At 39.9% G+C, this 13,728-nt stretch overlaps 3 protein-coding genes across 4 annotated transcripts; 2 read left to right on the plus strand and 1 right to left on the minus strand.

Moving 5' to 3' along the window:
• The first annotated feature begins 343 nt into the window (after positions 1–343).
• On the plus strand, positions 344–5,358 carry ddb2 (damage-specific DNA binding protein 2). 2 transcript variants are annotated; one of them, XM_061035494.1, is made up of 11 exons: positions 344–483; positions 586–726; positions 807–922; positions 1,654–1,845; positions 1,961–2,106; positions 2,903–3,002; positions 3,148–3,325; positions 3,701–3,846; positions 4,550–4,705; positions 4,790–4,835; positions 4,932–5,358. In XM_061035494.1, exons 2-11 carry the CDS (start codon positions 594–596, stop codon positions 5,180–5,182), a joined length of 1,464 nt encoding a protein of 487 aa, XP_060891477.1. In that variant the 5' UTR covers positions 344–483; positions 586–593; the 3' UTR covers positions 5,183–5,358. The 2 variants fall into 2 exon arrangements, with proteins under 2 accessions (XP_060891477.1, XP_060891476.1); XM_061035493.1 differs by lacking the exon at positions 1,961–2,106 and adding an exon at positions 2,294–2,460.
• Positions 5,359–5,363: 5 nt separating this feature from the next.
• Positions 5,364–6,275, minus strand: LOC132972573 (protein FAM180A). Its single transcript, XM_061035500.1, has 3 exons — positions 6,121–6,275; positions 5,907–5,962; positions 5,364–5,829 (listed from the first exon to the last, which is right to left on the minus strand). Exons 1-3 carry the CDS (start codon positions 6,191–6,193, stop codon positions 5,485–5,487), a joined length of 474 nt encoding a protein of 157 aa, XP_060891483.1. The 5' UTR covers positions 6,194–6,275; the 3' UTR covers positions 5,364–5,484.
• A 955-nt stretch (positions 6,276–7,230) lies between these two features.
• On the plus strand, positions 7,231–13,130 carry kbtbd4 (kelch repeat and BTB (POZ) domain containing 4). The gene is made up of 5 exons (XM_061035476.1): positions 7,231–7,343; positions 10,455–10,929; positions 11,024–11,165; positions 11,538–11,644; positions 11,756–13,130. Exons 2-5 carry the CDS (start codon positions 10,468–10,470, stop codon positions 12,614–12,616), a joined length of 1,572 nt encoding a protein of 523 aa, XP_060891459.1. The 5' UTR covers positions 7,231–7,343; positions 10,455–10,467; the 3' UTR covers positions 12,617–13,130.
• The last annotated feature ends 598 nt before the right edge of the window (positions 13,131–13,728 follow it).

Here is a 13,728-nt window from a genome sequence, read left to right on the forward strand (position 1 = left end):
TTCCACGGAAACAACCAAAATGCGAAATATGTTCACAGCAACAGCAGCACACAAATTAAAATGTCCTTGGACACAATACAAAAAATAATAATAAACAAAACAGCAACTCAGAGCCTTGCTACCGTATTGTATACAATGCCAGCAGTATATTTGCGTTCACTAAATAACGGGGGTTTAATGAATAATTTCAATGATTAAAATGTAACCACCATTAGGCTTTATCTTGGTCCCATACACTGTATTAATTTGTTTTCCTAAATTAAATCCACTCAATTTAAAGCTGGCCTTACGTCACTTTGTAGTCCTATGTAAACACCAAACATGGCGTCCTTTGCGGGATGTAGTGGAGAAAGGGAGCCCCTGCCGTCCACCGGCTGTAAAGCACGCAGCAGCTTACAAAACACGGACATTTGCAGGTCTCACGTGTACTGCTGCGTTATGCAAACACTGGAGTCAGTGCTCTGAAACTGCTGAACATCAAAGGTAGGAAATATATTTGGAATTCATTGATGCAGCTAAATGATTCGCCTACGTGTTGTCTACACTCCTCTGTGTTCTACAGCGAGAGTTTTCATTTTTCTTTAGGTGGAAAAATGAGAAACAGACCGACGAAGTCAGATGCCTCTGAATCAAAGAGTAACGTGAAGAAGAGGACAAAAGGAAACTCTGCTGCAACTCTCTCCAAAAAACTACGGGGCTTAAAAGATGGAGAGACTTCCACTCAAGGTGAGTAGTAGCTCTGACGGATCGATGACGTGATTTTGTTGAAGTCATGACAGCTGAGTTTGGCTGCTGGTGTGTTGTAGGTCCACCGCCACCTACCAAGTCTGCAGGAGTCCAGAAGAGAGGTTGGCATGGAAGCATCCTGCACTATATTTATAAAAGCACGTTGGGCCAAAGCCTGCATTCACAGATGAGACAGGTGAGACTTTACATAAGGAGCAAACACTGAAAGTAGGATCATTCTTCACTCTTATTACTAGACTGTGTATCATTCCTAGTATCATTATTTTTATTGTGTAAAAACAAAGATTTGCTGGGATGTAGAAAATGATTTTGGAGCTCCTAGGACAACCCACACTGGGGTTTTTGTTTTACCCTTCAGTTGTTGCAGAATAGACAATAAAGACCAAGTGGAAGTAAAATACCCTTTAAGTTATGTGACCAAAGCTGTGATCTCATGTATTTCAAAGTCATTTCTTTGCTTAGTATGTGCAACAATGTTTTCAGTTTATTAAGCTTGAGGAATCGTTTTTGTGTCCGTCTTTTGTCAGCGTAACTTCAACGTTTTATTGCTGTCAAAATAAACACAACAGTGTTACGGTAAATTTTTTCAATAAATACTGAATTAAAATAAATACATAAATAAGAATAAAGCCTTAAAAGTATTCAACAGCTTAAACAAAAGTAAATATAATGGGATAGTTGCACCTTTACTTAACACTAAAGCTTTCCTTAAAAGACAAATACTGAGGTTAGAATTATTTCTATCATAGTATGTGTATGAAATAAATGTTTCTGTCAACTTGTGTATATAAGTAAATAGTCCCACAGCTCAGAACAGCCTGCTTCTTTCTTCACTGGTTTATGAGTCAGGTGATGTGTGTGGTGTATGTAGACAGTTTGTTCATTTAACTTTGTCTTCTCCTCCAGTGTCTTCAGGAGCCTTTTGTCCGCTCGCTATCGTCCTATCATTTCCACGGTGCCACTAGTCCCTTCGACCGCAGGATCACCTGTCTGGAGTGGCACCCCACTCACCCCACCACTCTAGCTGTGGGCTCCAAAGGTGGGGACATCTACCTGTGGGACTTTAAGGCGCCCGCAAAGAAAACGTTCTTACAAGGGGTGAGTTCATGCATGGTGGTCTGATTTGTTTTAACAAAGTTGAATGACCAACAGATTTTTTTTTTTTTTTTTTTTTTTTAACATTAAGACACATTGTTATTGGTTTCCTACTCAGATGGGGGCTGGAGACTCAGTTACAGACATGAAGTTTAACCAGTTAAATCCCACTCAGCTGTTCACCTCCTCTATTGCGGGTACCACAGCCCTGCGAGATTTCAGTGGAAAAACTCTAACAGTGTTTGCCAACACAGACACGCTGAAGTAAGATGTAGACCAGCTTGTTTTTCTAAAGCTACACTTGAAAAGGGTTGTAGGCAGTCTGCTTGATCAGCCCAGCATCAGTCTTCTCATCGGGTGGCCCCTGTTGGTTTACTCTTTAATGTTGGCGAGGTAGTGGCGTTCAAATAGCTGCCCTATGATAGGCCTGCGTTTGTGTTTGACTGCACAGGGCGGAGCAGGAGACTTTATCGGGGGGATGAAGTTCTGCCCGACGGACCTTTCCAAAGTCTATGTGGCTTCTGGTCAGGGAACGTTGACCATGCAGAGCTTTGAGGGCCGCGGGTCCACCATTCTGTCCAGAACTCAAGACTGTGGCCACGATCACCACGATGTCTGGTGGGAAGACTGATGCTCAAACTAGATTATGCAAAAGTATATTGATGCTGCATGCATTTACAATTAGATTTGATTACATGAAGAAATGCTTTGTTTTTTATTATCTGTTTATATTTTAGCCCAAAACATGCAACCCTCAGTTTCTGTGAAATCCTTAAAATTAAAAGTTGTAGGAAATACCTACATAGGTTTCCCTGGACAGCAATGATAAATATTACATCCATTCATGTGGCCTGTTTCTGATATGTTATTCCTAGTTCAGGGTTTGTTTTATTCACATTCTTCCATTAATATATATTTTTTAATAGTAAGAAAACACATTTTTGATAGTTTGATAGATTTTCCTTTTTGATCATAATTAGTCATCACACTGTTTAATTTTTTTTTTTTTAATTGTGTATGTGTTATATCTAATGAATCTCCTTTGTTCTGTTTGTTCCAGTTTTTGGTACTGCTGTGTAGATGTGTCTGTGAGCAGACAGATGCTGGTGACAGGAGACAACGTGGGACAGCTGTTATTGCTGAGTCTGGATGGGCAGAAGGTGTGTTGGCATTTGTAGCACGGAGACTTGACTTGTTCTATTTTGATAAATCTTCTTTGAGCCAAAAAAAAAACAAGAAAAGGCATTTTCAAACAAGGACATGTTTGAATGGATTTGAAGATTTGTTTCTGTATTTATGTTTTAGATTTTTGGTGAAAAGTTGCACAAAGCCAAAGTGACCCACGCGGAGTTCAACTCCCGCTGTGATTGGTTGTTGGCGACTGCCTCAGTTGACCACACGGTGAAGCTGTGGGACCTGAGAAACATCAAAGACAAGACAAGCTTCCTCCATGAAATGCCTCATGAGCGAGCGGTCAACTCAGGTAAAGATCTCACTCAGAGAAACTGCTAACTTTATTAAGCTTCCACTTCTTAGGTTTACTACAAATTTATAGATCAGCCTTTTTTTTTAAAACATGAATTTCCAAACATTGGAACGTATTGGTAGTTTAAATGATGCAAATGTAGATGATTGATTAAGTTCATCTGGTCCTGTCTTTTTAAAGGACCTCTGGTAGTCTACTATTTCTGTTTAGTCAAAGTTTGTAGAGTTTACTTAATTTATTTGTTTAAGAATATAATTTTCGTTGTAAAACCAAACAAGAGTGTAAAATGTAAAGCTACAGTGTCTAATAACACAGACAGAGGATAAAATCAGGATTATTTTAGTAAAACTCTTGATTGTCGTCTCCTCACAGCTTATTTTAACCCTCTGGACTGCTCAAAGCTGCTCACCACTGACCAGTACGACCAGATCCGGGTCTACTCGTCACCTGATTGGTCGAAGCCTCAACATATCATCCAACATCCTCACAGACACTTTCAGCATCTCACACCCATTAAGGTCTGTTTCTCCCTCTGGAGTCACAACTTCAAGACAAACATCATCACCAAACCTCAGTTTAGATATACAGACACACACCAGACCTTTATTCACTTTGGATCCTTTTCATCAGGGATGTGATTCTTCCGGATTTATTAACACTTCAAGGTTTTCCAACCTGAAATGTTGACCCAGGAGACTTAAATAATCATGGCAGTGATTCCCACAACTAAAATATTTCAGCCCAGGTGTGTTTACAGCTTCCTAAGTTTACTTTAACTTTAAATGGAAGTCGAGGGAGGCACTGATGTAGGCAAGCTCAAAACCTCTGTTGGTGGGAAAAAAAAAGCACAAGAACTCTTAAAGTGCACCTTTGCAAAAGTATTCTAATTAATGTTTTAAACATTGTGCAAATATTTACCAAATGAACACTAACACTAACTAGAGGACACAATTCTAGATAATTATAATGTGCTGCAGAAAAGACACAAATTGGTGCATCAAAACACAGGAAAAGAAATGTAAGAAGCTAAACAATTAGCTTGTGGGAGGATACTTTCTTTTTTTTTCTTTGCCAATCACACCCCTGCTTCATATCGACATTATTGTTGCAGCCAACCAGACCTAAAGTGCTGCATCACTTCGAGATTAAAAAAGAAAGTTTCAAAATGAGAATAAGAATGTGACTTTAAAATAATGCAATTCTGTTTATTTTTGGCTGCAGGCCACATGGCACCCTGTCTATGACCTCATTGTAGCGGGCCGTTACCCTGATGAGCGGGTTTGCCCCGGTGATCAGAGGACCGTCGACATCTTTGATTCCAACACAGCAGAGCTTGTGTATCAGCTGCAAGATCCCAATGCTGCAGGGATCAAATCTGTGAGTATTTTTTTTTTTTACCAGAAAAAAAACACAAAAATTGTTCTTCCAAAAACAATAAACGTATACAATATTTATTTACAGGTCAATAAATTCAATCCAATGGGCGATGTGCTTGGATCAGGAATGGGTAAGTTCTCATAAAGCACCTTAGTGATTGCTTAGTTGTTAATGATGATATCAAATTGTGTTGCTGTTACTGAAGCTTCTAAATGTTCATTCACAGGCGTAACGGTGCTGGTCTGGGATAGAAACGAGTCGTTGATCGGCGATCGGGACACAGCGGAGAAAGAAAGCTCAGCGGACGGTTTGAAAAGCCAGAGGAGGACTCAGCCACGCTCCGGCAGGGACAGGAGAGGACTCCCTGTGGACGCAAAGCTCAAGAAGAAGCTTGCCTCTCTGGAAGAATCGGAGACCAAAACAAAGACCAAGACTGTGTTTACCAAACAAAAACAATCCCGGACGCAGAAGAAGTAACGGATAAAAGCCTGAAAGTAGATGTGCATATTCCTCTGTTATTTTCTGTTGTGCCTCAAACTTCAGGGATTGTTTGAATGTTAAGAAATGTTTCATATATTTGTTGTTTGACTCTACTCTTGTATGTTCTCACAAAAGCTTTTCTACTGTATTATAATAAAAGTTTTCTAATGCAATTGAGTCTGCTCTTGTGCAACAAATATTTTACTACATGCAAATTTATGAATACACTTGACATGAGAATGTAAGGAAAGGGATTTATTGAACGCACCTTTGCCTCATATAAAATGTCAGTGTGTGCATCAGTCATAACTGAAGAGGTGACTTCCACGTAGTTCGTGAACTGTGACATTAGCCAAATGGAGGAGCACTGCACCCCAGGCCTCGCGCTCCTGTCTGTCCTGATGCCTGGTCCGGTGGGCGGAGTACACCATGCTCAGGGTAAGACTCTCAAACTGATCCTGAGTCAGAGGCCTCCTCCGCTGACCCTCCAAAGTGGCCACCATCTGCATCATGGAGCTCAGACTCCTGGGGTAGTTGTCATTGATCTGAGACAGGAAAGCCCTGGCCGGCCTCATCGATGCCAGCTCCTTGTCGTGGAGGATGATGTTGTTGTCCTGGTTGAGCTCTACCCCGCCCAGTAAGAACTGCATACAGGATACAAAGAGACATTGATGACTTATTCTGCAAGAATTCTTCTGTTGTATGTGATATGAGAAAGTACCTCAAACATCAGGTTTGCATTCGTAATAGAGGCTGGATGAGCGGCTGCAGAAACATCTAAAGAAGAAAAGTTTAAAGTGGCATGATTGAAAAAAGAAAAATCACTGCAAACAGCTTGCATTCACAAACACTTTGTACATGTAACAGCTCATGCAGTATCAATGTGTCACAACCTAAAAATGTCAGTCCTGTAAAAAGATCCTCTGAGTACTTACATTGCAGCAAATGCTCAAAACGAAGCCACAAAAAGACCGCAAGGCAGATTTTAAGCTGCATCTTCGTATTCATTCCTCTCTCGATGGCTACAGGCAGACAATGAACATCATCCCTCTATTATCTCTCTTCTTCCTCACTCCCTTTTTATGAATCCAGGCAGGAGCAACTCGGCCTGAATACCTTGCATATTTCCACCAAGGAAAAAGAGCTCAAAAGCCAAGTTTGCCCAGCTGCGGAGCAGAAAACAATATTTAATGAATTCTGATTCTTCTCATCCACAGCTTGCAGAGCTCTACGCACAAAAAAAATATAATGCAGGCAACAAACTTGAATCTCCATTCATTAAAGAAAATATCACAGAAACATTAAAGCCATTTCCAAAAAATAATAAAGATTGCCAGTGTGTTCATATCAAACAATATAAAAACTAAAAACATCCCTAAGTCTATATAAATCAACTTGTGGTTCGGGTCCCTCTCATAAAGAAATGCAAAAAATAGTCTTCAAAAGTATTTTGTCCTTCATTATCTGAAGAGAATTTGCAAGTTAATGTCATTTAGGCTTCCAATTCTCTATTGGGGCTTTAGTTTAAGATATTTGTAATCACCATAAAGTTCTCATGTAGTTTAATAACACTACTATCAACAACATCCATTTTCTTCTTTCTTCATCAAACTATGAGTGGGTGAAGCCAGCTCAGAGATGTTAACCAGCATTTCTGCTTTGAATTATGTTGGAAAACAACCTGTTTAATAGTCTCCTGATCTATCTCACATAATACATAGGTTTGGGCTGGATTAAAACTTCTGAGCAAGCATTTATAGGATAAATTTAAGCTCACCTCGTTGGTTTAGTTGGAGCTGGATGAGAGATCTGAAACAAAAGCATTATTTTTTATCACAACAACTGAAGTCACTAACCATAAAAGCTAATTAAGTAATTATCTTACTGTAAAATGCATGAAAGTGGCTCCTCCTAATAATAAACAAATTAAATCCAGCGAGTTAGAAGGAGACAGCATCATGTGGCAGTTTTTTTTTTTTTTTGTAAATAAGGGTTTTAAGAAAATACACTGCAGTACCACAACTCCCCACATGGTGTCGCCAGTTGATAGAAGCGGGTCGTTTCCAGTGGCGTCACAGCTCAGCGATGGATGAAACGCTGTATTTACTTCCGGTCAAGAGTTCACCTGCTTCTGAATGATAAAGTAGTCGGGATAAAGGTATCTGTGATTTTAACTCGTTACTTTATAAAACGTGTGTGTCATTTGTTGTCCCGTTCAAAAGTAGCTCCTCGATATCAGGGCTGAACTCTCACATGAGACAACGTTATCTCGTTAAGTGTTGATGCTAATGCTAGCTAATCATAACTACACACATTGTCTATTAATAAGCATGTTAGGAAATACTTCAGCATCCTGCATAACTCTGTGGTTTAACTATGTGTCGAAGCTTTCTGCAGCTGTCTCTTTTTACCATCACTCTAAATATTTGTACACACACCTACCTAAAAACAATACAGTCTAATACAACAATGAATCCTTACAATTTTTTTTTATCTCATTCAGTTGTTGTTGTTTTACAATGATTTACTTGTAGTTGTAATTTCATTCTTCTTAAGATAAGATATACTTTATTCATCCCAGCAGAGAAATTTAGGTGTTCCAGCAGCCAGCATACATACAAACACACAACACAACACATACACACATACACACAACACATATATACATACAAACACACAACACATATATACAAACACACAACACAACACATACACACATACACACAACACATATATACAAACACACAACACATATATACATACACACAACACATATATACATACACACAACACATATATACAAACACACAACACAACACAACACATATATACAAACACACAACACATATATACAAACACACAACACAACACATATATACAAACACACAACACATATATACACAACACACAACACATATACACAACACACAACACATACACACATACACACAACACATATATACATACAAACACACAACACATATATACAAACACACAACACATATATACACAACACACAACACATACACACATACACACAACACATATATACATACAAACACACAACACATATATACAAACACACAACACATATATACAAACACACAACACATATATACAAACACACAACACATATATACATACAAACACACAACACATATATACAAACACACAACACATATATACAAACACACAACACAACACATACACACATACACACAACACATATATACATACACACAACACATATATACATACACACAACACATATATACAAACACACAACACAACACAACACAACACATATATACAAACACACAACACATATATACATACAAACACACAACACATATATACAAACACACAACACATATATACAAACACACAACACAACACATACACACAACACATATATACATACACACAACACATATATACATACACACAACACATATATACAAACACACAACACAACACAACACAACACAACACATATATACAAACACACAACACATATATACAAACACACAACACATATATACACAACACACAACACAACACATATATACAAACACACAACACATATATACAAACACACAACACAACACATATATACAAACACACAACACATATATACAAACACACAACACAACACATATATACAAACACACAACACATATATACAAACACACAACACAACACATATATACAAACACACAACACAACACATATATACAAACACACAACACAACACATATATACAAACACACAACACATATATACAAACACACAACACAACACATATATACAAACACACAACACAACACATATATACAAACACACAACACAACACATATATACAAACACACAACACAACACATATATACAAACACACAACACATATATACAAACACACAACACAACACATATATACAAACACACAACACATATATACAAACATATCCCACCCATACAAAAAAACATGATCCCACAATACATAGCCAGGATAAAAAAGTGGTATGGATGGTCCATGTGCATAAGAAGCTGTTACTCATAGATAACAGTACAAAATACTAGCTCTGCCAGTGCATAGTATAGTATGATAGATAAATAAAGAATTATTATAAAAAAATCAGTCAAGTGTGCAAATATACAGTTTGATATATGCAGCTCAGGCTAAAGTTTAAAAGTTTAAATATCTTCTGTCCTTACTTAAAGGGGAGTCGTTATGAAGTGCAATTGCAGTAGGCTTAGCTGCCGTAGCCTCCCACTAAAAACACTCTTTTGTTCACACACGAGATTGTGTAAGGGATGCATGTTATTGTCCATAATGTTCAACAGTTTCTGTATCATCCTTCTCCCCATCACCACCTCCAGGGGCTCCACAGCAGTCCACAGCACAGAGCCAGCCCTCCTAATCAGCTTGTTCAGCTTTTTAGAGTCACAAGCCCTGATGCTGCTTTATTTTCATTGTCATTTATTTAAAGGACAGTGCACATTAATCAACATTTCTGTAAATGTGCCAGTGTTAGCCAGCAGGCTAATTTTTAACTGTAGTCCTTTGGCAAGATGTTAAGCTAGGCACAGGGTGGCTAAAAAATAAAAACATGTTAAAGAATACACACAGCAACAGATAACAACAGTATAACATGATGGCAATATACTGGCTCCATTAAAACATATAACCATACAACCATTCATACAAACCACCGTGGGGTTAGACAGCACAGCTACAACAATACACAACAACAGACAAACATGCACTCAGATTAAATACTATAAAAGACGGTGGGTGAATGTATGGTGGGAGGTGCAATTTCTAATCTCCACTGGCAATTGGTTCCATAATTTAGAGGCTCTCACAGAGAAACATAAATTGACCAAAGGAGCTGGACCTAAGAGGGACTACACAGTCCCCTCTTAGGGCAGACCTTGTGGTTCTGCTGTTGGATTTTTTTCTGCTGTATAAAAGTGCAGAGTGGTGGGGGAGCCTTGCCATTGATAATCTTAAAAATTAGGCATGCGTCAGTGTGTTTTAAAATATTTACATTTAAAATAATGTTTGGAAAAGCCTTTAAAAAGGTAATATAAAGGTTCTATATGTAATCTTTTTATTATATTAAAAATATTTGTATTAAAAAAAGTTGAAAAATATTGACAAATACTGTATGTTCTTATCACTCCTCTAGGCAAGTTTCTCCAGCATCTGAAAATCAAACCTTTTGACTGTGACTTTAAAAGATGCTCTACTGTTTTGTGGCTTTTTCAGGTGAGCAACAAATATGGAGTCCAGCGAGGATGGGGGCCTCAGTGCTGGGGGCTCAGTGGGAGAGGAGAACTACTTCCTGGGTTACACATTCACCGACCGATCCCACTCCAGCCGTGTGGTGAAGAGCATCATGGACCTGTGTCTGGAGGATGGCCTGTTCGCCGATGTCACCATCAACGTTGACGGCAAAGAGTTTCACCTGCACAGGCTGGTGCTCTCTGCGCAGAGCAGTTTCTTCCGCTCCATGTTCACGTCCAACCTCAAAGAGTCCCACAACCGCTCTATTGAGCTGAAGGATGTCAGTGCCACCGTCTTTCAGCTGCTGATTGACTATATCTATCACGGCACAATTAAACTGAGGGTGGAGGAACTGCAGGATACCTATGAGATGGCAGATATGTACCAACTGACAGCGCTCTTTGAGGAGTGCTCCCGCTTCCTCTCACGGACAGTAGAGGTCAAGAACTGCCTGCAGGTGTGGTACTGTTTTTTTTAAAAGTACGGCAGTCTCTGTTACTTAGTAATGATTGTGCAGTTTCAGTTTAATGAGCGCTTGTTTTTTTGCTCAGGTGATGTGGCTTGCAGACAGACACAGTGACCAGGAGTTGTATACTGCAGCCAAGCATTGTGCTAAGATCCACCTGACCCAGCTGCATCAGACTGAAGAGTTTCAGAATATGCCTCTCTGTCTTCTACTGGACATCATCAAAGGTATCATGTCCTGCTGACCTATCACAACCATGTGGTCTGAAAAGCTTTTGTTTATTTCCCAGAAAAAAAAGCACATTATTCAATTATTGAACCAGCCAAATACTTAAAAAAAACAGTTTTTATATCCATATGATGTGAAAAATTAACTACTAAGGTATGATGAATGTGTTTTTTATGTTACATGTGCGTATTCATAATGAACTTGAATTCACATTTTAATTGGCCTACTTTCAGCTGAATGTTACAGACAATTAGCACATAGCTAGAATATCCCCTGCTTCTCACTCACTTGTTTCCCATCTTCCTTAAAACTACTCACTTTCCCATGACTCAGTGACAAGATGCCCTACATTTTTTTTGGTTTGTGTTCAGATGGAGTTCCGAGCTCCCAAAATCCAACCATGGCCATCGAGTCGTGGATAAACCACAACAAGGTGGAGAGAGAGGAGTTCTCTTGTATCCTCCAAGAGAATCTCAAGGTAATAGTCTTTTAATGTAGAGTTAAAAAAAACAACACATTTCAACTTTTGCCTGCTGTAATAAAAAAAAAAAAGTTGTCTCTGATGCTTAATGTTTCTCTGTCTCTTCAGGAAATAGGTGAGAACGTCCACATTTACCTGATCGGTAAAGAGGAGGCTCGGACTCACTCTTTGGCTGTGTCCCTTCACTGTGACGAGGACGATGCCATCAGTGTGAGTGGACAGAATAGTTTGTGCCATCAAATCACTGCAGCCTGTAAACACGGCGGTGACCTGTACGTGGTGGGGGGGTCCATCCCTCGCCGCATGTGGAAGTGCAACATGCACACCATGGACTGGGAGCGCTGTGCCCCTTTGCCCAGAGATCGCCTCCATCACACCATGGTCTCTGTCTCCTCCGAGGACGCCATCTACTCCCTTGGAGGTAAGACATTACAGGACACACTCTCTAACGCCGTCATCTTCTACACAGTGAAGGACAACATGTGGACAGAGACCAGCCAGCTGGACACAGCGGTGTCTGGGGCTGCGGGTGTTAACTTGGGAGGTACCATTTACCTGCTCGGAGGGGAGGAGAATGACATGGACTTCTTTACTAAGCCGTCTCGACTGATTCAGTGCTTCGACACCGCGTCTCAGAAGTGTCAGATCAAACCTTACATGCTGCCGTTCGCGGGCTGTATGCACGCCGCAGTTCACATGGACGTGATCTTCATCGTGGCAGAGGGAGACTCCCTGGTGTGCTACAACCCTCTGCTGGAGAGCTTCACCCGCCTGCGCTTCCCCGAGGTGTGGAGCTGTGTCCCCTCACTGTGGAAGGTGGCCAGCTGCAACGGCTGCATTTACGTCTTCAGGGACAAATGTAAGAAAGGGGACGCAAACACATTGAAGTTTAACCCAGCGACGTCTGTTGTCTCTGTCATCAGGGGGATTAAAATCCTCCTCACAAACTGGCAGTTTGTTTTGGCCTAAACTCTCCTCTGGATGTGCACAGCGTGGCCCATGAAGATGCCACGGACAATCAGGGAAGACCGCTCGATAACTAACCATGACTTTACCGCTCAGACATCCTGCTCTAGATGTATTTACTCAACTTTTCTGTCTTCACCATCAGACCTGAAAAAAAAAGCTGTTCAGCAGTGTGTGTGTGTACGTTTGTCACCTGGTTGTAAAACTGTGTCTCATTGTGAATCCCTTTGCTGAGATGTACTTTGTGGTGATGCTGTAACCAGTGATGAAATAATCAACATAGTTTCCTGTGCATTGCTTGTTTTTTCATAAGCATGAACAACTCTACTGAAGATAAAACATCTTTCAGTACAGTCTATGTAAATCAGTGTATCTGTATGATGTCAAATGTGCATAACACAGGGATGTTTGCAAACTTTTAACTTGTCAGTTTCTTGTCCAAAGACTGTATTTTTTGATGTACAGTACAGTGTACATGTTCATGCTAAACTGTTAACATAAAAGAAAGTCAAACATATATCGCTGTAGCTACAAGCTGTCGTCGTTTGTTATGACATTGATGGAACATTTACCTTCATGCGTCGACTATCTATTGCTATTACAGCTCTTGTGAGGACTTTCTAGCTAGTAATGACACCAGCTGAAAAACAAGACTATCAAGGAGAAGATTGATTGCTTGTACCTAGCATGTTTATATTTCTTTCAGCTCTGTAGGTGTCAGACGAGATGATAAACAACTCACTGCGGAAACCCCCCCCCCCCATGTCAGCAAAGAGAGAAGAAGAAGGGGCTGCCAAAATGTGAAGTGAAACGATCCTCACAGGAGCTTTAATGTTTATTACAACTTTTCTTCTTGCAGTTATGCAGAGATTCATTTGGTATGCACTTTGTTACTGAGAAAATCTGCCTTAACAAAGGCTCCTGACAGTATCTCTGGATCATAGTGATGCATACTCTGGATGGTAGGTGGTATTTTCGGGGGCAAAGGTGCTCGTTTTGTCCTTCGGGAGGGGCGAGGGAAAAGGGGGCAGTTGAAGGAGAGAAAGCTACAATAGTACAGAGAGGCCAAAACTATGATCCCATTGAAGTGTTGCAGGAGGCTGTGCAGCTGAAAC

The sequence above is a fragment of the Labrus mixtus genome, chromosome 4 (assembly GCF_963584025.1).
Source record: "Labrus mixtus chromosome 4, fLabMix1.1, whole genome shotgun sequence".
NCBI lineage: Eukaryota > Metazoa > Chordata > Actinopteri > Labriformes > Labridae > Labrus > Labrus mixtus.